This window comes from Canis lupus, chromosome 9, assembly GCF_011100685.1.
Source record: "Canis lupus familiaris isolate Mischka breed German Shepherd chromosome 9, alternate assembly UU_Cfam_GSD_1.0, whole genome shotgun sequence".
In the NCBI taxonomy this organism is placed as follows: domain Eukaryota; kingdom Metazoa; phylum Chordata; class Mammalia; order Carnivora; family Canidae; genus Canis; species Canis lupus.
The window spans coordinates 18,616,756-18,637,419 of record NC_049230.1 but is presented as its reverse complement, the minus strand read 5'-3'; the positions used below and the strand labels follow the sequence as shown (position 1 = coordinate 18,637,419).

Here is a 20,664-nt window from a genome sequence, read left to right as displayed (position 1 = left end):
AAAAGAAGTAGCTCTGGAGACAAAACCTGTATTTTATCTATCTATCTATCTATCTAAACCCTATTATGTTTCAGGATGATGTCTTCTTGGGGGCTCAGTACAGAACTGCATTTGGTCTATTTAAAGACATTGATTCTGAAACTTCTGGCAGCCAAGATTTCCTTCCCTAACCTCTCAAAGTCGATGATTCTACATCTGCCTTTTGGTTTTCAGCCACCTCTGTGATCTGGTTTCAGGTAATTGAGGGTTTTCTGAGCAAAGAAGTAAGTTACATCGTGTCCAGCCGTAGGGAGGCAAAGGCAGAGAGCAATGGGACAAGCCCCAGAGGCTGCCCCAGCCCCAGCGAGGTCAGAGGGCAGACGCCGTCCATAGTCCATCCAAAGGATGGCCACACCAGGCCTTCACAGAAGCCTGCAGACTCGGTAAGAACCTCATCGGGTAAGAAAGGTATGTTCTCTGAACAAAGGAAGTAAGCCTCGGTGGGCCCTTGGGGTGGTCTCCAGCTTTAGTTTCATCTGGTTTAATTTAATCTCATTTGAATTCAGAGACTGAAAATATGTTATCATAGCTCTGGATCTAAAAACCTCAGCAGCTCATTATCCCCATGCTCTCCCTTCTGTGGTACGTTTCACTTTTCCTGGAACTTCCATGTCAGAGGTTCCAAAACAATAGGAAGGTCCTCTGTAAACCAGAGAGGGCTTGTTGAAATTGGCCTAGGCTTATCTGCGGGGGTGGGGGTGGGGGTGGAGATACTTAAAGAGAGGTCTTAGAACATTGGTGACACTTTGACCTCGGGTAAGTTCAGAACGCCTTCTCCACCTGGGTCTAAGCTGCAGCCACCTGTGGGTGACCTGGAACTGTTTGTGGTTTCACCTTTATGCCAGAAGGTTTTCTAGGCACTCGTTCCCCTGCTCCTCAGCTGTCACTGCTCCCAACTTTCTAAGAGACGTGACTCCTAAGACCTCATGAGCACCTGTGTGGAATATCTGTTTGTGCACACCTCATTGCTCTTCTCTCCTGCCAGGTCCCTATGAGCAGAGGGAAGGAGTTACTGCAGAAGGCCATCAGAAACCAGGTGAGTCGAGGGAAGGGGGCTGAAGGTGGGCGGCTCCGGCACAGGGGAGGTTTAACCTTTCTTCTGAGGGTCTTCTCAAGTACTGCTATAAAACGTACCACTTGTGAGATGTCTCATCCTTATTTTCTTACAAATGAGGAAGTAGACCTCAGAGAAGTTAAGTGATTTGTCCAGAGTCACCCAGGGTGGCAGTGGTAGAGTTGGATTTGACTCCCCAATCCTTCCATCTCCAGAGCCCAGCAAGAGCACCTCGAAGGGATGTTGGAGGACGTCTGTGCTGTACATAAGCCAGACTTTGTATGTCTTTTACAAGTAACTATTTATCCCTTTTGCAAGATCCAGAGCCATTAAAGTAAAGTGGTGGGAGGAAGAGTTAAGGTGATCTTATGAGAAAAGTGGGTAGTGACATCGAGAAGGGTGCTCGGGCTATGACAGGGGAAGGTGGTGTCGCTGCACTTGGGGCGGGTGCAGCCTGAGGCAGTCACACCTTCCTGCCTGATCATGATGTCTGTCGCTGCTGTTTGTTGTGTCCTTGCTGGGTGCTGAGAGCTTTCCTCGCAGAGGCCCTCCTGACAGCTCCCTGAGAAGCCTGTGCTGCTTCCTGATCACAAGTGGCTGGGCAGCAGTCTGCCCGTCTGGCAGTGGCCAGTCCATGTGGAGAACAGGGTCCTCCAGTGACTTGAAGTAGACCCTCCCACAACATCTCTTCAGGGGGTGACCCGGAGCCATTCAGGCCCCGGGGAGTCTCTTGCTCCTGCCTGACTGCATCATCCTTCCAGGAGAGCAGCAGTGGAGGAGGTGGCGGGAGCAGCAGTAGTCTCCTGACCAATGCCCGCTCCTGGGGAGTGAGGATCCTGCATGTGGACGGTACCGTTTCTACCTGGGGCTTCTGTGGAGGGGAGGTGGGGACTGGCTGGCAACATCCACTCTTAGAGGGATGTCAGCCAGTGTCAGCTAGCTGAAAGCAGATGTGCTCACTGTGTTGACCCACAAAGGTCGGGTGTGGAGACCAGCGGTAGTGATAGCAGGGCAAAGGTACTGGAAGATGCTCCTTTGTTTAACTGCGCTACATGTAGCTCTCCTCCAGCTGCTGTCATGAACCTGTTTCACAAACACAGAAATCCTCCTACTGCCCACAACCACTGATCAGGTTTTACTCTGTGTTGGGAATTAGCTCAATTAATCCCACTGCAGTCTTTCTTGCCCATTGTACAGATGAGGAAATTGAGTCTTAGATAGTAGGTAAATTATCCATAGTTTTATCAGAAGTGAGGAGTGTGGCCCACATTCCAACCTAGTTTGACCCAACTAAATTTCATGTTCTTTCAGAGCACCTGGCTGGCTCAGTCAGTGAAGCATGTGACTCTTAATCTCGGGATTGTGAGTTTGAACCCCACATTGGGTGTAAATATTACTTAAAAATAAACTCTTTTCTATTTTAATTTTATTTTTGTATATAAAGATTTTATTTATTTATTTGAGAGACAGCACAAGTGGGGAGAGAGGCAGAGGTGGGGAGAGAGAGACAAGCAGACTCCCTGCTAAGCAGGGATCTGGACAAGGGGCTCCATCCCAGGACCCTGAGATCATGACCTGAGCTGAAAGCAGTTGCTTAACCAACTGAACCACCCAGGTGCCCCTAAAATATTTTATTTATTTTAAGTAATCCCTGCACCCAACATGGGGCTTGAACTCACAATACCAAGATTAAGAGTCGATTGATTGGACAGCCTGGGTGGCTTAGCAGTTTAGCACCACCTTCGGTCCAGGGCGTGATCCCGGAGAACCAGGATCGAGTCCCATGTTGGGCTCCCTGCATGGAGCCTGCTTCTCCCTCTGCCTGTGTCTCTGCCTCTCTCTCTCTCTCTCTCTGTGTCTCTGTGAATAAATAAATAAAATCTTAAAAAAAAAAAAAAAAAAGAGTCAAATGATCCACTGACCAAGCTAGCCAGGTACCCCAAAAATAAAATCTTAAAAAAAATTTTTTTGCATGTTCTTTGTTTTATGTAGGGTTGCCTCACAAGGTAACCACCTATTTGCAGGTTGTAATAAATTTACGTTAGAATAGCTGTCCTGAATGGGCTGGCTTTGAAGGCCCTCATACCCAGTTCTACTTTGAGTCCAGAGGTCCCCCCCACCCTTTTTTTGTTTTCTGAAGATTTTATTTATTTGTTTGACAGAGAGCGCAAGCAGGAGGAATGGCAGACAGAGAGTGAGAAGCAGGCTCCCCGCTGGGCAGGGAACCCAAAGCAGGGCTCCATCCCAGGACCCTGGGATCATGACCTGAGGTGAAGGCATACACTTAACCAGCTGAGCCACCCAAGCACCCCTAGGGTTTTCTCCTAATGACATCGTAGGGGCTGATCCAGATCCAGCTCAAGATGTGCCTGAGTGTTAGAGAACTGTGCTCAGGAAGATCCTGGTCTGGGATGTGGGGGGCTCCATTGTTACTGGAAAATCAGCCATTTCTGATGTGGTCTAATTTTCTGCCTTCCTGTGTGTAAGAGAAGCTCCTGCTGGGACTTCCATCTAAGGCTGCATCTGAGTAACTCACATGGCTGGTCTCCCCCATGGAAGCAGCTCTTCAGTGGTACCTAAAACCCTTGTGAGCAGGAAGGCACCTCCTATTCAAGAGCTATACTCAGTGCTACCAAATAGCGTGAAGCCAGCTTAGGTACTTTTCCAAGGATAGAGGACGCAGCCCTTTATTATCAATAGGTGCAGAGATGACACATAACCAGAAGGTGGCAGGCAAGGCTGGTATGACCCAGTGGGCCAGGCCTTGAGAAGTTTAGCCCCCAGCCCCAGGAAGGAGCCATGCTGGGGAAATAAGGAATGGGAGCCTTTGGCCATAGTCCTCTGTTTCCTCCACAGAAATGCTGATGCATGTGCAGCAACTGTCTCTCAACGCTCTATGTGTGAAGAAACAAGGGCTGAAGAAGAAGCCAGAGGTAGATTGTCCTACTGAGCTGAAGGGAAACGGATGGCTTGCAACAGCAAAGTCTGCGACCTACGCAAAATCCGACCTACCAAGTAGTCTGCGACCTACCAAAATCCATGACCTACGCAAGCCATGTCTTCTGGCCATCCTGGAAAAAGTACAAGGAGTGCAGCCTCTCAGCATGTCCCTGGTGTCCATAGCCTCTCCTTTCAGTGCTCCCTACAAATCTCCCATGATACACTGAGGCATTCACCGTGGCCTAGGCCAGGGACTGCCTGTGGGTAGTCCTGGCCTAGATAAAACATAAATGCTCATGGCCTGCTGGCCAGGCTGCCATTCTGGGGACAGCTCTTGGCCCAGGAATGAGCCTGCAGATTGTATGGGTGGGGGCAGGGGATGTTGCAGTTTGAAAGAGCTGTCACCTTCCAAATTCTTATTTGGCTTTTCCTTCCTTTGCTGGAGTTAGAACTGTGTGTACCACACATCAAGAGAGCCCCAGCTGATTTTTAAAGCCACGGTGTCTTCACCTAGCCTGACTCTGAGGAAGGATTAAGCCTTATAGGCCCACCCCAAGGGCCTCCTGGCACCCAGGAGCAGGGCCAACAGTGGTAGCAAACCAGTCTGTGCAAGGTGGAGCCCTCCACCTCAGTGCCCCTTGCCCCACACCCTCTGGTCTGCGAATCTTTGGGATTCTGCTGCTGTTAGATAGATTTGCATTGTTCACAATTCAAAAGGTTGTATGATGAAAGTCTTTCTCCCCTGTGACTCCTTTTCCCCAGCCATTGAGCTTCCTCCCTGAGATAAGCAGCGTGAACCGTTTCTTGGGTATCCTCCCAGGATCCAGGCTTATACAAGCAGTTAGGTCAGAAGGTACCCCCCCCTTTTATGTAAATGCAGGGAATTTTTACTTTGCTTTGTTCACTTACTAATCTATTTTGTAGATACTCGGGTCTTCCAGAGTGAGTTGTGGGTGCAGTCTGCTGATATTCAAGGGGATAGGGAAAGCTTCTTTGGGTTGTTTGCCCTGGAGGTGTGGCCTGGAGGAGAATTCAGAACTTCTGTGGGCCCAGAGGTATAGTCATGGGCTCATTGGATCTCTCCTGTCTCCCTCCCTGCTGAATCCTACTGATTTCTTGTTTTTTTCCATTTAGTTTGTAATATTAGCTTTATTTGACCTTGACCTAAACACTGGTCTTGACCAACAGGGTCCAAATACACAAAACAGGGCACAGGAATGTGAGAGGCATGCGCTTCATGTTTGTCTTGTAAGCTGACCTGGAACGACAGCAGTGCCTAGAAGATGCAAAGTGCCATGCATGGGCATCTGCTCTGCTTCAGGTCTATCACCTACTCCCTTTGCATCTGTCTGTCCATTGTCGCCATGACGGTGAGGCAGGCAGGTGCTCCTCACACCCTGGGCTGCACAGCGCGGGCCTGCACCCAGGTCCGGGGGCTCTGTAGCTTCTGCTCTTGGCTGTGTCCTGCGTTCCCTCCACAAAATCAGCTGCCATTGAGATGCACACGTGGGGCTTGCCAGTCATCACGTCCCCGGGGAGGCAGAGGGAGCCATTGTGTTGGGTCTGTTCTAGCTCAGGGCCCAGCCAACAGCAGGAAGCAAAGTGGGGCAGATTCACAGCAACTCGCCTCACCAGGCCCGCTTCCTCGACCCTCTAGCTCCCTTGCATCCTTAACCTATTTTCCCTTTCCATTTAGGGAACGTGTCCAGCAGAGCCAAGAACGCGGAAAGGTCAGTGTGGTAGCTTTCCTCATCTAATTGCAGTCCCTCCCTCCTAAACGCTTCCCCACGGCTCCCTCTGTGGCAGCATCTGCTCGCTTTTCTGCGGCAGGAAGCAAGTCCAGGTTGTGTTGTCCTGTTGTGTTTGCAGGGCCTGAGCTTTGAAGACGAGAGGGCGGGAGAAGGGTATCCATGAGCGAGCCCAGAGCCGCCCAGCCAGAGCTTTTCTTTAGCGCCAAGACCCCACATGGCTGCTCTGGCTCTCGTACCCTCTGCCTATTCCTGGGCATTGACCAAAGTTCGGCCTCCTTTTCCTTCTGATTCAGGAGCAGTTTGGGGTGGGCAGTTTGACAGCTGCCTACCACTCTCCCAAATGCCACACTCCCTGAAACTGACAAACAGGCAGATTGACAGCCCGGCTCCTGGCCCCTCTTGGACCACAAGAGAGTTTCTCCCCGTGGATGTTTCTCCCAAAGATGCTCTTTAAGTGGCATTTATTCGTGCACAAGCAGGAGCTAAGAAAAGTCACTTGGCACCTCTCATATTCAAAATTCAAGGAAATCTGTGGGGGAATTGATTTTAATCACTGTCTCAGTTAATTAGAAAGACAAGAAATCGCCCCCAAAAAGTAATTAATGGGAGCTGCTGCCTTATGAGGAGTGAGGCTGCTTTTTGCTTGGGCGCTAGCAGAACCTCGAGCAGGTCTGTGAGTGAGGAGGCGCCACTCCAGGCGGATCTGGGGGCTGCTAGGTCTGCCCGGGCTCCCAGCCTGCTTTGGGTGTCCTTCTGACAGGGCTTCTGTGGGAAGTAGAAGTGGCTCTTAATACCTAAGAGATTTTGTAAACTATGTGAATAACTAGCTAGTAGAGGTTGAATCTCTTGATTAACAGCAAATTCATCTTCCCAGCACCTCTTTGATCCTGTCCATCTCTGCCCCACTGCTATGATCCATAAACATTCTCCAGCCCTCTTCCTCCCTGCTTTTCTGCAGAAAACCTAGGATCCTCCTGAGGTGTCCTGCCTGAGAGTGTTCTCAGGCCCCTCAGGATTCTGAAGCAGCAAGAGGGAATGTCGGGGAAGGACCTGAGGCTTTTAGCCCAAACCAGCTGGGGCCAAACTCTGCCCCTACCCCTGCTCTAGTCAGGTTTCTAACCCTCAGCTGACAGCCTCCAGAACCCACACACAGAGCAGGGTCCTGTGTCCAGCTTTGGGGTGGGGGGCACTCCGTGGCCTCTCTCCCGTAAAGGAACTGTCACCCAGGGTAGAGGCCAGAGGAGATAGAGGTAGGTGCCTGACCTCAGCCAAATGGAAAGGCATGCTTTGGGGTGGCGTGGGCTCCAGCTCTGCATAGCTCTTGGACCTTGGCAGAGCCTCGCCTCTGAGCATTTCCTGTGCGTGTAGCGCGGGCCTGGCACCGTAGCCAACAGATGGCTAATGTGCGCATTCTTCCTTTCCAGTGGCCAGGCTGAAGGCACCATTCCTCAAAATTGAAGATGAGAGCAGGTGAGTGGTGGGGGGACCCCATCTCCCTCCCCTCAGCCCACCGGGCTGCATGGAAGAGAGGTGCTCAGGGGCCCCAAGCTGATGGGGTCATGGAGCCCCTCAGCCCTACACCTTCATCTTCTCCAGAAGCTGCTCTTTCCCCCTGTCCTGGAGAAGTCTCCAACAGACCAGGAGGAGCCTCTGAAGGTGGCATTACACAGTTGGCCCTCCTCTTGGTCATGAGTCAGAGGTTAGTGACCTGTGTGTGCATTACCTCCTTTTAATGCTCTGCTTTTATGAGCACACGATGTCCCGCCCAGGCTCATAGCTCCTTGTTTCCCCCTGGGCGTTCACTGGCACTTCCTACCAGACCCGTGCTGGCCCAGGACACTGCTAGAATGGTCCTCTTGGCTGAAGCCAGGGTACTGGGGGTGGTGCTGGTGATTCCCTTGTCCAATCGTCTTGAACTGGAAGCCTTTCTGTTTGGCTGTGCAAAACCAATTTCTGACACATGTGATCTTGTGGGGACCCTGGGAAAGAGTGGCATGAGGATAGCCTAGTGGGGAAACTGAGGTCAGAGAAATTAAGGGACTTATATACAGCCATTTGGCCAATGAGTCTTAGCCCAAGGTCAGCATCCAGGGTCCTGCCTGGTGTCCTTGCCTGGTGTCATCTTCACCCTGCCCTGTCTGTCCACCAGCGGGCCCCTTCTCATCTAGAGCAGGAGGGACATGTTGATAACCTGTGAGCTGTCAGGCCCCTTGGTTATCATTGATTCTCCAGTAAGTCCTAGATCAGAAACCTGTAAATCCATAATCACTTCAAAATAAAAAGTTGGGTGTTTGTTTGTTTGTTTGTTTGTTTTTAAAGATTTTAGGGATCCCTGGGTGGCGCAGTGGTTTGGCGCCTGCCTTTGGCCCAGGGCGCGATCCTGGAGACCCAGGATCGAATCCCACGTTGGGCTCCCGGTGCATGGAGCCTGCTTCTCCCTCTGCCTATGTCTCTGCCTCTCTCTCTCTCTCTATGTGACTATCATAAATAAATAAAAATTTAAAAAAAAATAAAGATTTAAAAAAAAAAGATTTTATTTATTCATGAGAGAGAGAGAGAGGTAGAGACACAGGCAGAGGAGAAGCAGGCTCCATGCAGGAAGCCTGATGTGGGGCTCGATCCCGGGACTCCAGGATCACACCCTGGGCCGAAGGCAGGCGCCAAACAGCTGAGCCACCCAGGGATTCCACTGTTTTTGCTTTTTTAAGAAAAAGCCCACATGAACCCAGCAGAAACTCTTAGAATCAGAGCTTTCTAGGTCCTTTCGTCTCAGTATAGGCAGCTATAAGGCCCAATACTGGGGGCCTGCCTATCCTCCAGGGGACTTAGGTTTCCTTCTTGGCACTTGAACACAGTGGAGAGTTGGCTTTGATGGCCGGAACATGAGTGGAAGGAAGGCAGGGAGATACTGAGGATCTCTCTTCTCCAGTTCCTATAGAATGGAGGGTACACGTCCCCTACCCCAGCCCTGTCACTACCAGTTAAACACAAGTAGTTATGGCTTGTACACACCGCCAGTGCCTCAGTATCACAATGAGCATGGCAGGCACACAGCATTTCCAGAGGGGCATACATTGTTGGTGTGCCCCTGGCATCATAGGCGAGAGCGGGGATGAGGCTTCTTGTGGTTCTGTTTATGTACTCTCCTGAAGCTCGGTAGCCTTACCAACCTCAACTTTGCAGCCTTCCGAGCAGAAACAAAACACTGAAGAAGAAGAAGAAAGAGGGTAGTACTGTGGCTGTGAAGGGTGCCTTCTTCTCCTAAGGGCCTGAGAAGACTCATGTATTTCTTTAAAAAAGATTTTATTTATTTATTCATGAGAGACACAGAGAGAGAGAAAGGCAGAGGCACAGGCAGAGGGAGAAGCAGACTCCATTCAGGGAGCCCGATGTGGGACTGGATCCCGGGTCTCCAACATCAGGCCCCGGGCTGAAGGCGGTGCCAAACTGCTGAACCACCGGGGCTGCCCAGACTCCTGTATTAATTCACCCCTGAGGCCACAGGACTCTCACCATGCTCCCCCTCCCCCCACCCATACACACACACCAGGAATCCCTGGCCCGTGATCTCCCCTGGAGCAAAGGCCGTAACAACCAAACGCAGCATGCCTGCCAGCTACAGCAGCAGGCTTTGCCCAGGATCCACAGATCACCAGACCTGGCCCTGAACATTTCTTGAATGTGAGCAACTTGGCAAACCACCAAAACCACTCAGTGTAGGTCTGACTATCCAGAACCTTCACTGTGCTTCTCTTTTCCATTCAGAATGCCTCCCCTCAGGTGGTAACAGAGGAGTAGCCCAGAGCAAAAATGTTCCTCTTCATGGAATAGAAAAGTCACTGTTCTGGTTTAAATATTCCTTCATTAAGGGCTGCCAGGCTAGAGTCCTCAAAGGTGGTTAGGGTCAGGAAGCAAAGTGGAAAGATGGATCAGGAGTCGAAGACATGGCTTGTTGCCTGGTCTGGACCACTTAACAGTCGTGAGCCCTTGGACAAGTCACAAAACGTTTTGGGCTTCGGTTCCTCTTCTGTAAAATGGGCTGACACCGCTTGTTCCTCTCAGCTCAGATGAGGCAGAGAGAGTAGACCGGCTTGATGAGTAGCCAGGGAGTGCATCAGTCTTACCAAGAAGGATGGGGAGGGTTTGGTTTTAGAACTGAAGAGGTATATGGGGGAGAAGCCACTTTCTCAGGATCAGGATTCTGAGGGTTTGGGCTGGGCCTCTCCTCCCCCTCTTCCTGCCCCCACAGTAGTCAAAATGAAGTTCTCTGTGTTTCAGGAAGTTTCGTCCCTTCCACCATCAGTTTAAGTCCTTTCCTGAAATTTCTTTTCTGGGACCCAAAGATGCAAGCCCCTTTGAGGCCCTGATGACCCCGAGCATCTTGCTTCATACCAGGTGGGTGTTCCTGGTCTGAGTACCTAGGGCTGGCTGCAGGAAGGGTCCTTCCCCCCGGGGAGTCTGCTGGTCCAATTTGGGAATGGCCATGTGTTCACTCCTGAGGCAAAGCCTGTTCGGGGAACTTCGCCCAGAGAAGAGAGATACTAGGAGTCTTCATCCATTTTACTTGGTGTTCTCCATCCCTACTAAGGAATTTGACTTGTGTCCAGAGGGCAACAGGCTAGTTTCTGAAACTCAGATCTACACACCACCCTTACCAGAGTACCCTGGGCTCCCATTAAAGATGCAGGTTCTCAAACTCCACATCTACAGAATCATGGTCTCTGATGATGGAGCCCTGAAAACTGCATTCTTATGAGCTCCACGGGTGATCTTTATGCACATCAGAATTGGAGACCTTTGTAGCTAAACATCAGGAATAACCTGGGGGCAGGGGATCTAGGGACCTACGACATTGTGTAGCTCAGAGTGGCTGGTAGGCTTGTGGGTGTTCCTTCTCTGCAGATGTGTGAGAATTTGAACCTTCACTGAGCAGAGGGCAGAAGGGATATGGCTCGGGGGATGGACCCAGATGCCTTCTTGGACCTGTTCTAACTTCTGGATCACAGGGTTAGTTCACAGGAGAACAGGCCAGGCAGATTCCCAGCATGAGAGTTCCCAGGGCCAAGAAGGGCCTGTGGATCCCCCCAGCAGACAGAGACCATGAACAAGCCAAAGTGACGGCCAGGTACCCCGCATACCTTTCCCAGAAGGTGCAGGGGACACCAGTGGGTGGTGTCAGGGCTGGGATGGCTGCAGATTGCAGAGGAACAGAGGTTGTAAAAGAAAGATAGTGAAGCGTTGGGTGTCTGCATGGGAGAAGTATGGGGAGAGAGCAGCCCGGGGTCAGGGGCAGGATGGGAGGTTTGGGGGGGTGAGAAAATCTATGAGAGGAAGTGTTTAATTTTTTAAATTTAAAAGTGAGTAGTGTACTTTGGTTCCAAATCCAAGAATTACAGAGGGTTTAAGGTGAAAAGTCTGTATTCCATATCTCCCCTCCAATCTCCAGATCATGGCTATGTCCAGAGAGAGTTTGTGTGGTCGGAAGTACATCACATATCCTTTGCTTCTCTTCTGTAAAGAGGGGTTGAACAGTGGCTGGGCTGGACCTAGCCTTTCCCACTTGATGTATCCTAAATGAACTTCCCATTAGTACCTAGAAAACATCCTCATTCCCTTTCATGGCTTCAAGGTCTTCCATTGTATAGTCTTACTGTGTTTTCTTTAATGAATCCCTTATTGATGGATACTTAGATTTTTCCAGGCTTTTGCTGTTACAAATAATGCTGCGGTGAATAGTCTTAGAGTGAATTTGTAGAATAAATTCCTAAAAGCAGAGGTGCTGGGTCCAAGGGTTCCTGCATTTATAACGTTGATAAACACAACCAAATTGGTTCTCACATCGTGCCTGGGCCTGTCACCTCCTGCCTGGGCTGCCACTCAGAGCTGTCCCCCGTGCCACCCTCCACCAGCCTGCTAGGTTAAAAACTGTCTCTTGGTATGATCTGCATGGTCATTTTTTCTCATTATGAATGAGGTTAAGTACATTCGTATGTTTGATTATTTGAGTCTCTTTCTATGTGAACCTTTTTTATATCATTCATCCATTTTTCTTTTCATTGATTGCTTTTCTTATTGATTTGTAAGGAGCCCTTCATGCATTAGGGAAACAAGCCCTCTGTGTTATTAATTATAAATACTCCTACACTCACACCCTGCCCTGTCTGTGATTTGTCTTCTGTTTACATTTTCTGCCATGCATACATTTCTTTAGATTGCATGTAGTTGAATTTATCAGCTTTTTTCTGTTTTCTGGGTTTTGCATCATGCTTAGAAAGCCCTCACAGGGGACTATTTTGGACTTTGTTGAGTTTGCTCAGACAGCCAAGCAGCCGCTAAAAATATGGGCCTGAAATTCAGACGAGAAGTCGGGTTCAAGAAAGAGATTAGAAAGTCCCCGGTGAAGGTGACAGCTGTGCACAGGGCAAGCCAGCGTGAGGGAGGAGACAGCCTGAGCCAGAGGAAGGGGACAGTCCAAGTAGGAGAGGCCAGGAATAGCACAGTCCCCTCACTGCCACCGAGGCCTTTCCCCTTTCATCCTGCAGGGCAGATGGACATAGGTTCAGATGTGAGCTCGAGCTGGAAGAGTCCTAGGAGGCCTTCTTGCTGCCACTGGCACCCGTCCTCACCTGTGCTTTGCAATGTTAGGGCAGTGACAGGACAGAGATCTCTCACCTTCCTCATTGGCACTCCTGCCACCTCTGGACAAGGGTCCCAAGTGTCAGCAGGCCTGCCAATGTCTGTCAGCCCCTCTGAGGGCCCCCACAGTGACTGCTTTCTTGCCCTCGCCCCCAACCCACGCTTTCTGCAGAGAACCCAAGGACCGAGAGCCAAGCCCAAGATCAGCCACCTGCACCCTGCCTAGGAGGAGGAAGGGCTTCTGTGAGTGCTGCCAAGAGACCTTTGAGGAGCTCCATGCGGTGAGCCCTCCCTGCCAAGCAGCTTCTCCCGGGCTGCTCTGACAGCACCTTTCCTACCCAGCCTGTACCCCACTCGCATCCCACCCTGGTCTTGCCTAATGAATGCCCTGTGCCCCTCTCACCCTGGGCAGCATCTCCGGAGCACCCAGCACCAGGGCTTTGCCTCGGAAGCCCACCCATATGCAGAAGTCGATCGGCTCATCGCCCAGCTCAGCCACAGCTTTGCCGATGCCCCCTTCCAGACCAGCCTGCCCAGGTGAGTGCTTTTTGTGCGGCCCTGCCGGCGAGGCAGGCGCAGCCACATCCTCGCTCTTGCTGCTGCCCGTTCTTGGGGAGAAGGAGCCCTCAGGCTGATGACGCCAAGGACCAGGCTGTGGCGCTTTTCTCCTAACCACCATCTTCCGTCCTGTTTCTTTTGGGGATTGGTGGGGGTTGGGAGCCTTCCATCTGTGGCTCCAGCTGACAGGGACTGGGCCCACACCAGCACGTTGCTCCTTCCTAATGCACAGGCATTGCAGTGCTTGTGGGGGTGGGGAGAGCAGTTCAGCCGTTGCTCTTGCATGTGCCTGGTAATGTGCCTGTGTGACCTTCTAGAAGCAGAGAAGGGAATTCCTGGGTCCCTCCCAGATGGGGATCTCTCTGCCGTTCTAGAAGTTACTCCCCAGAAAGAAGGATTGCAGGGGGTTCTCCAAAATCCCAGAGCCCTCTGAGCTCACCTTCCCTGCTGCCGACCAAAGAGCTGTGGCTTCCCCTCTCAGGCCAAGTCTTCACCTCCCTGGGCTCAGCTTGGAAAGCCAGGCTTTGTGCTGCATTCTCTAGCCGCCAAAGGGCACAGCCTCCGCTGCAAAGTTATTAAATGGAACAGCCTCTAACCTGTTCCTCTGGCCAGCCCAGACCACAGGCCACAGAGCCAAGAGAGGTGTAGATAGTAGTGGCCGCCACTGCAGGGGCAGCCTGAGAACAGACCTTCCACAGAGCCCCAAAGTGGGCCACTCTCTTCATACCAAAACCCAGGAGGGCAGCGCCATGGGTGCCCTGTCCCAGGAAGATCCCAACTTGCCGTGTGCTCTAAGGTGAGCCTTGAGGCCCACTGGATGCTTCTGTTTCCACAGGCAGCCAGGCTCCCCATCTTCAGATGGTGAGCCTCTGTGGCCTGAGACTCTGCCTCTCAGCCAGCCCTCTCATCCATGCAAGGCAGCATCTCCCAGTATGAAAGAGGACAAGCACCAGGCCTCGGGCGCCGGAGAGCCAGATGGAACAGTGGATAGCATGAAGTCACCCACAGAACCTACGGAGACTGGCAAGATGCTGGGACCAGCAGCAAGCTACCAGGAGCTAGGGGGATCAATTGATGTCATTGCAGACTCCCCAGGGACACCAGTGTCTAAGAGCCCTGTACACGAGTGCCTCCTGACAAGCTCTGGTTCTGCAGAATTCTCAGGCCTGGACGTGGCACTTGTTGGCCACAAGCGGAAGGTTCAGTTCCCCAATGGCAATCCTGAAAAGAGGTCAGGGGTCTCTCAGCCACAAGCCTCATTCTTTGTCCCGAGAGCCAGTAGTCCTTGTGGCACCAGGACAACCAGTGGCAGGCCTCTCCTCTCCCTTCCCCTCCCAGGCCATGAGCGCAGGCCTTTGACTTCCTTCCTCCCCGTGTGTCCCCCACAGACCTGCCTCTCTCTCCCGGACTCCTTCCCCTGGCAGCCCCCAGATAGGCCAGCAGAGTGCTGGGCCGCACAGCCCCCTTGGCCTGGGGGAGGATGGCCCCCCGGGTCTGAGGAGTCTGAGCGAGCAGCCCCCGGCCCGTCTGCAGCTGGCTCCAGGCCAGCTGTCAGCCCGTCTGCACTCAGCAGCTAACGTGCAGCCCGCAGGAGAACCTGCAGAGAGCCAGTCTACCTCTGTCCCCTGCCCTCTGCCAGCCAGCTGGGGGGGGGCAGCTGTTCTCAGTGGTTCTAGGCCCCCTAACCTCCCTGTCTCCCAGCACTAGCAGAGAACTGCTCCCGTGAGTTCTCTGGGACATGCAGCAACTCTGGACTTGAGGGCCAGATACACCGGTACAAGTTCTACCTCTGCTGAGTACTGCACGCCCGGCCAGGGCAGACCAGACACAAGGAGGACAGCACCTCAGGGGCTCCCCACAAGAACCAGAAGAGCCCAGGGGGCCTGGCCTCTGAAGTCAAAGCAAACAGCTGTTGTCATGGCCAAGCTCTGTGGGGTTGACAGAGCTGGTCCACCCACTCCCTGGCCTTTGGGGTGGGACCAGAAGAGTCTGGGCTGGGGGCAGCCCTCTGCCCCCACCTCCAGCTGTGTCCCGGGCAGGCAGAGGTCTACAGTGGGCCCCTCCGTCCACGCCAGCCGCCCGCACCTGGAGGCAGAGGCAAAGTTGGCATGGGGAGGAACCACAAAGAAGCTAGGAGCAGCAGGATCCCCGGCCTGGCTTCCTGTCCCTCTGTAGGCACTCGCCTCTTGCAGAGCTGGGTTTCGGTGCTCCCCACCCCCACCCCAGCCTCCTTTCCCAGGAGCATGTGGCTCTCCTGCTTTCTGAAATGCCTGTTTGTCCCTTCCCCCAGCCCCCCACGCTCGTGCACACAGATCCTCAGGAACATATGAAGCAGAGGAGGGGCTGACTGCAGCACCTCCAGAGCTCCCTGGCCCCCGCATTTGGTGGGAGCCCAACACTGAATGGACCTTTCCCCTGAGCCCAGGTTATGGCCAGATGCCCCCCTCTAGGGACCCCTCCACTCTTCCCTGGCTGCCCACCCCCCTCAACCCATTTCTGCTGTTCCAGGGTCAGCGGTTCACCTGCCAACTTCTGCATCACCCTCTTCCCTCCCTCCTTCCCTAAGGACCTCCCCCCATTTCTTTCAGCCAAGCCATTAATCTGCAGACAGAGATGGGTTTGCTATTGATTCTTTGGCCACTTTTTTTTTTATTACATTTTGTGCTGTGGTTCTTCTCACCCTTCTCTGCCTCTGTGTGTTTGTTTCTTTAAATGTTGAAGCTACAAGAAGCCTGGTGCTATTCTGTGTCTCACTTTGGAGGAAGAAAGTGGGGCCTAGCTGTGGGTGAGGACCAGAGTTGTTACTTTGGAAATAGAGCAACTGTGTGTACAACCCTCATAGAGGTCATGTTTGGCCTTTTTATGCCATTCCTGTTAAACTTCACAATTAATCTTGGTTCGGAACTGTAAATAAATTTGTTAATAACAAATAGCAGAGGATAAAGCTGGAGTGCAGTGTGTCAGGCCTCAGTGTACCATCCAGTGACCCAGAGCAGGGCGGCGGGCCCAGCATACATGGGCAGAGTGAGTGGCCAGCAGGATGGGTGCCCCCTGCAAGGGGGAAAGCATATGTCAGAGCCACCACCCTCCCCGGCCCAGTCCCTGAGGGCTGCATCTGTCCCATCTCCCCTGGTCGGTCACTACGTTCTGCTGCCCACTGAGTGGTCGCCTACGGAGAGCATGCCCACAGCCCACTGCTGAGGAAACTCCTTTGCCCTTAGGAGCCTTCCTGCAAGGGGCCCCCTCCCTTATCCCCATTGCCTCTCCCACAACACCGCCACTCTGGCTGAGAAGTTTTCCCCACTCCTTCAGACCTCCAGGATATCCTGATGTGCTGCTCAAAGACCGACGCACCCAGTGTCAACACCCTCCTCACCATCTGCCCAGGACCTCCCAGCCGACTGGCCTTCCCCTCCCATCTCAAACAATCGTGACCTTGGACATCACATCTCAGCCAGGCCAAGCCCCAGGGTTGTCTCCCCATCCGCATTTTGGTTCCAGCACTCAGGATACACATTTAGAAGGGACCCCAGGACACCTGAGACCTGAGCTAGGACAGACCTGGGGTTATTCAAACCCCCTTCCACTCTTCCACAGATGACCTTGACTCAGACTCTGCAGGCACTGCCTCCCCCTGCTCTCTGTCCCCTTCCCACATCTGACTCTTGCAAAGGGAGCAGTGTCCTTCCTTCCAGTCACCGTCACTGCTCCCTGCTCCGCCCCCCCCGCCCCTTCCTTCAAACCTGGTCAAATTCCTTCTTGAATTTGCCATCTCTTCTTCCCTCTGCCCTAAAACTCCATCCTGGAAGACACTTGCATTGATTCAGCAGGCTCCCCCTGCTCTCCAGCTACTTCCTGCGGTCTCCAGCCACTGCCTCCATGTCTGCACCTCCTTGCCCTTCCAAACCCACGGAGGCTCTGCCTGAAGCACTCCACTGGGCTTGTCTGTCCCAAGGTCACCGGAGAACCTGATAATTGCCAAAGTCAGGTCCCTCTTCTTTTCCACCTTGAAACCTGGCTCCCCTGCTTCGTGACCTGCATACCCCCACCCCCACCCCCGCTGGCCTAGTCCTTCCCTCCGCCAGCCTCTGACTTCTACACCAGCCTCGTTAGGCACCGGCCTAGATGTCTGCCCTGAGCTGGCTCCTAGAGCCCTTACCCGCCCCTCGGCATCCCTGCTACCTCTACCTGGGCCTGGGACCCTTGTTCTCACCTCTGTACACTTCGCAGATGTGACCTGAGTTGGTAGCGCCACCCCTGACTCCCTTCTGAATTCCACTCTTCACTGTGCTGGGTGGGAAGGCACCCCTACTCACGCCGTGACTTCGGGGAGTCCCTTTACTACTCTGGGCCTCGGTTTCCTTGTGTTTCAGTGAAGGGCCCCACAGGCTCCATATTCTCCAAGGACCCTGTAGTGTATGCCTGCAGGCTACACAGGCCCAAGTTCACATCCCAGTCCTGCCCGTCACTGACCTGGGGCAAGGTTTCTGAGACACTTTTCTTAATATGAAAAATGGAGATAAAAAAAAAAGAAAAATGGAGATAATGGTAGTTTCTGCCTCACTAGGAAATCTTGAGACATCTGTTAGTGAAGTTATAAACACTAGAACACATTACAAACACAGCAAACTTTTGATCCGCCCTCCTGCCCAACACATACCTGTGAGGCTTCTCTAAACCCTTCGATAGAGCTTCTTTTCACTAATATACCTTGTGACCCACAGCCCCATATCCAGTGTGTGTGCGTGTGGCTGAAGCTGCTAAAGGGCTCAGTGAGACACCCAGGCCCCAGCCCCGGCCACTTTCCAACAGCCGGTTTCCCAGAACCTGAGGATCCCATGCGTGAGGGGAAGGGGGCAAGGGCATGGGTGCCACATTTCCCCAACCCTGGTGTGTTCAGCCCTTGGGAACATGACATTTGTGCACTCCAAGCCTCTCAAAGGATAGGTGTCCTGGGAACCCCGGTGCCTCCAATTCCTCCCTGAGCTTCAGAGGCTGAAGGAAGGACCACTGAGGGAGGGACTTCCCTCAGGAGAGCTATTGGTAGGAAGAGTGGCTCTCTCCTGGTGGAGAGGACGGGGTGCCAGGCTGGGGTCTTCTGAGCCCGAGGCTCTGGGCATTTGCTCTGCTCTCCCCCACCCACAGCAACAGGTCAGCAGGCATCTCTCCATGTGCTGGGTGGAGCACCTGATGAGGCCCCAACCCACAGTGGGGTCCTGTGGGTCCAGGACAAGAGTCAGGAAGCCAGTTTTCTCCTTGGCACCTTTAGGGTCGTAGAGACAGTGTGAGCCCAGATCAAGTGAGCTTTCTGTGCACCCGGCCCGGCTCTGAGCACTTAAGACCAGCCACTCATTTAGCCCCCAGCAGCGCTGTCAGGAAGGGCCTTTCTACCCCCATTTCACAGACAGGAAACAGGCTCAGGGAGGCTGGGAGACTTGCTCAAGGTCACACAGCCCTTCACCAGGACTAGGACACCAGCTTGCTGCCTGAAGCCCTAATTCCCACTCTTCGCGGGGCACCACCTTGCCCTCACCCAACATGGTCTCTGCTACAGGCCTCACAGCCTGGGCATGGGGCCTGGCGGCCTCTGTTGGCAGGAATCGCAGCCCCATGTCTTCCGGGATGGAGTTTTTGGGCAGAAGGAAGGAGGGGGGCCGGGGGGCTGCAGACTCGCCTCCCTCACCTGCAGCTGCTGGGACTCCGTCTTGGCCCCGCATCAGCCCAGCTTGGCCCCCGTGCAGGAAAATGTGAGGGAAGAACTGGCTGAAGGGCAGGACTTCGGGGAAGGAGGCCCCAGGCCTCTTGGTGGTAGAGGCTCCTGAGGGAGGGCTAGGCCTGGCGACCAGAGCCTACCAGCTCCCTCAAGCAGGGCTCACCCAGAGGGTAGCATCAAGATGGAATAGTGGCCCCCGCCTCTGATGTCCAGAGTCCTGTCCTCCTCCTGCAAAAGCAATGGGCAGAAGCGATCAAAGGAGCCCGCCATAGCTGTGGCACTGGGGTGACGATTCTCCCAGGCACCCCTGCCTCTGCAGCTCTTGCGCTCAGGAGAGAAGGTAGGGGAGAGAAATGGGAGAGGTGGGGGATCCCTGGGTGGCTCAGCGGTTTAGCACCGCCTTCAGCCCAGGACATGATGCTGGAGACCTGGGATCGGGTCCCACGTCGGGCTCCCTGCATGGAGCCTACTTCTCCCTCTGCCTGTGTCTCTGCCTCTCTTTCTCTCTCTCTGTTTCTCATGAATAAAAATCTTAAAAAAAAAAAAAAAGAAAGAAAGAAAGAAAGAAAGAAAGAAAGAAAGAAAGAAAGAAAGAAAGAAAGAAAGAAAGAAATGGGAGAGGTGTAGCTTGTAGCAGAACTGCCATGGAGGGGGCACCTGGATGCCTCAGTGGTTCAGTGTCTCCTTTCAGCTCAGGTCGTGATCCTGGAGACCTGGGATCAAGTCCCACATCGGGCTCCTGGCATGGGGCCTGCTTCTCCTCCTGCCTGTGTCTCTGCCTCTCTCTCTCTCTCTCTCTCTCTCTGTGTGTCTCTCATGAATAAATAAATAAAATCTTTAAATTACAAAAAAAAAAAAAGATACCAGCTGGGCCTGCTTAAAGCTGCCAACCCAGGGCAAGGGGCTGTTGGGGGTCAAAGGGCCACACAGTTGAGCCATCACTGGAGCTGGCTCAGGATGCCACCAGCGAGGAGTCAGTCTGGGGGCCAGGAAGGACTCCTAACAGGAACCCCAAATAACCAGAGCCTCACAGAAACCGTAGCAGTGCACCTCAGCTGGGAGGGCCAGGCCCCAGACTGGGCATGCTGTGCTCTTGCTCATGTTGGGGGAGGCAGCCGGAGTGTCCGTTGTGAAACGACAAGCCCCACCTATCCTTTTGGGAAGCACACTGGATGGCAGCTCACTGATGTGGCCCTGGAACTGGCAGGGCAAGATGAACTCATCTGAGGGGCACCTGGGAGCCAAACCGTGGGAGGCGGGCTGGATGGCCTCTCATGGACCGACTGTCACCTGTGACTCTGGGAAGCTCACATGGGCACCTCTCTCTTGGAGCCTCCGTTTCCCCATCTATGAAAGGAGAAGCACCATCTCTCCCTTCTGACTGAGTTTCTAGGGACTATCCCATAGCAGGCTTTCATATCTGGGAGCCCCTCACGCCTACCCCCTGAAAGAGGTTTCCAAGATGTCTCCAGAGTGAAGGACCAATTGCCTCAGTGTCGCTGAGCATCTGGTACTGGAGTGGCAGGTGGTTGTTGGGGGTAGTCACCCTGGTCCTGCACTGATGTCAGCACCTCCCGGGAAATTGCCTTCTCACCTCTCCTGAGCCTAAAATAGAGCGGGAGGGGGGGGGGGAGATGCTGTCACGAGCCAGAGACAGTTCCCCCATCCCTGGCAGTCCCTGGTCCCTAGGGAAGCAGAGGACCCAGGAAGGGATTCCCTGCATCCACTCCTGCTCCCCAGCCTAGTGTGGGTTTGAGGAGGCTCTGGCCTTGGGCACAAGGTCATGATGAGACCTCACCAGCAGTACCCAAGCCCCCCACCCCCCGCCCCATCCATCTCAGGTCTCTGGTTCTTGAGATCCCTAGCAGAGATCAGATTCCAGCCCCCAGTATGGGGACCCATCCTATCTAGGAGCCGATGAGCTGAATTAGGGTGCAGAGCAAGAGAGGAAGGTTGAAAGGTCAGGTGGTTTG

The 20,664-nt window shown here is 53.2% G+C and overlaps 1 protein-coding gene across 1 annotated transcript in view; it reads left to right on the top strand.

Moving 5' to 3' along the window:
* Nucleotides 1-15,910, top strand: part of DBF4B (DBF4 zinc finger B) — a 33,411-nt gene extending 17,501 nt beyond the window's left edge. Inside the window, 11 exon segments of the mRNA XM_038547089.1 lie at nt 237-422; nt 1,025-1,075; nt 1,855-1,942; nt 3,950-4,026; nt 5,730-5,763; nt 7,209-7,254; nt 10,063-10,179; nt 12,593-12,701; nt 12,833-12,957; nt 13,814-14,509; nt 14,511-15,910. Coding sequence (XP_038403017.1) covers nt 237-422; nt 1,025-1,075; nt 1,855-1,942; nt 3,950-4,026; nt 5,730-5,763; nt 7,209-7,254; nt 10,063-10,179; nt 12,593-12,701; nt 12,833-12,957; nt 13,814-14,509; nt 14,511-14,685 — 1,704 coding nt within the window. The 3' untranslated portion in view covers nt 14,686-15,910.
* The last annotated feature ends 4,754 nt before the right edge of the window (nt 15,911-20,664 follow it).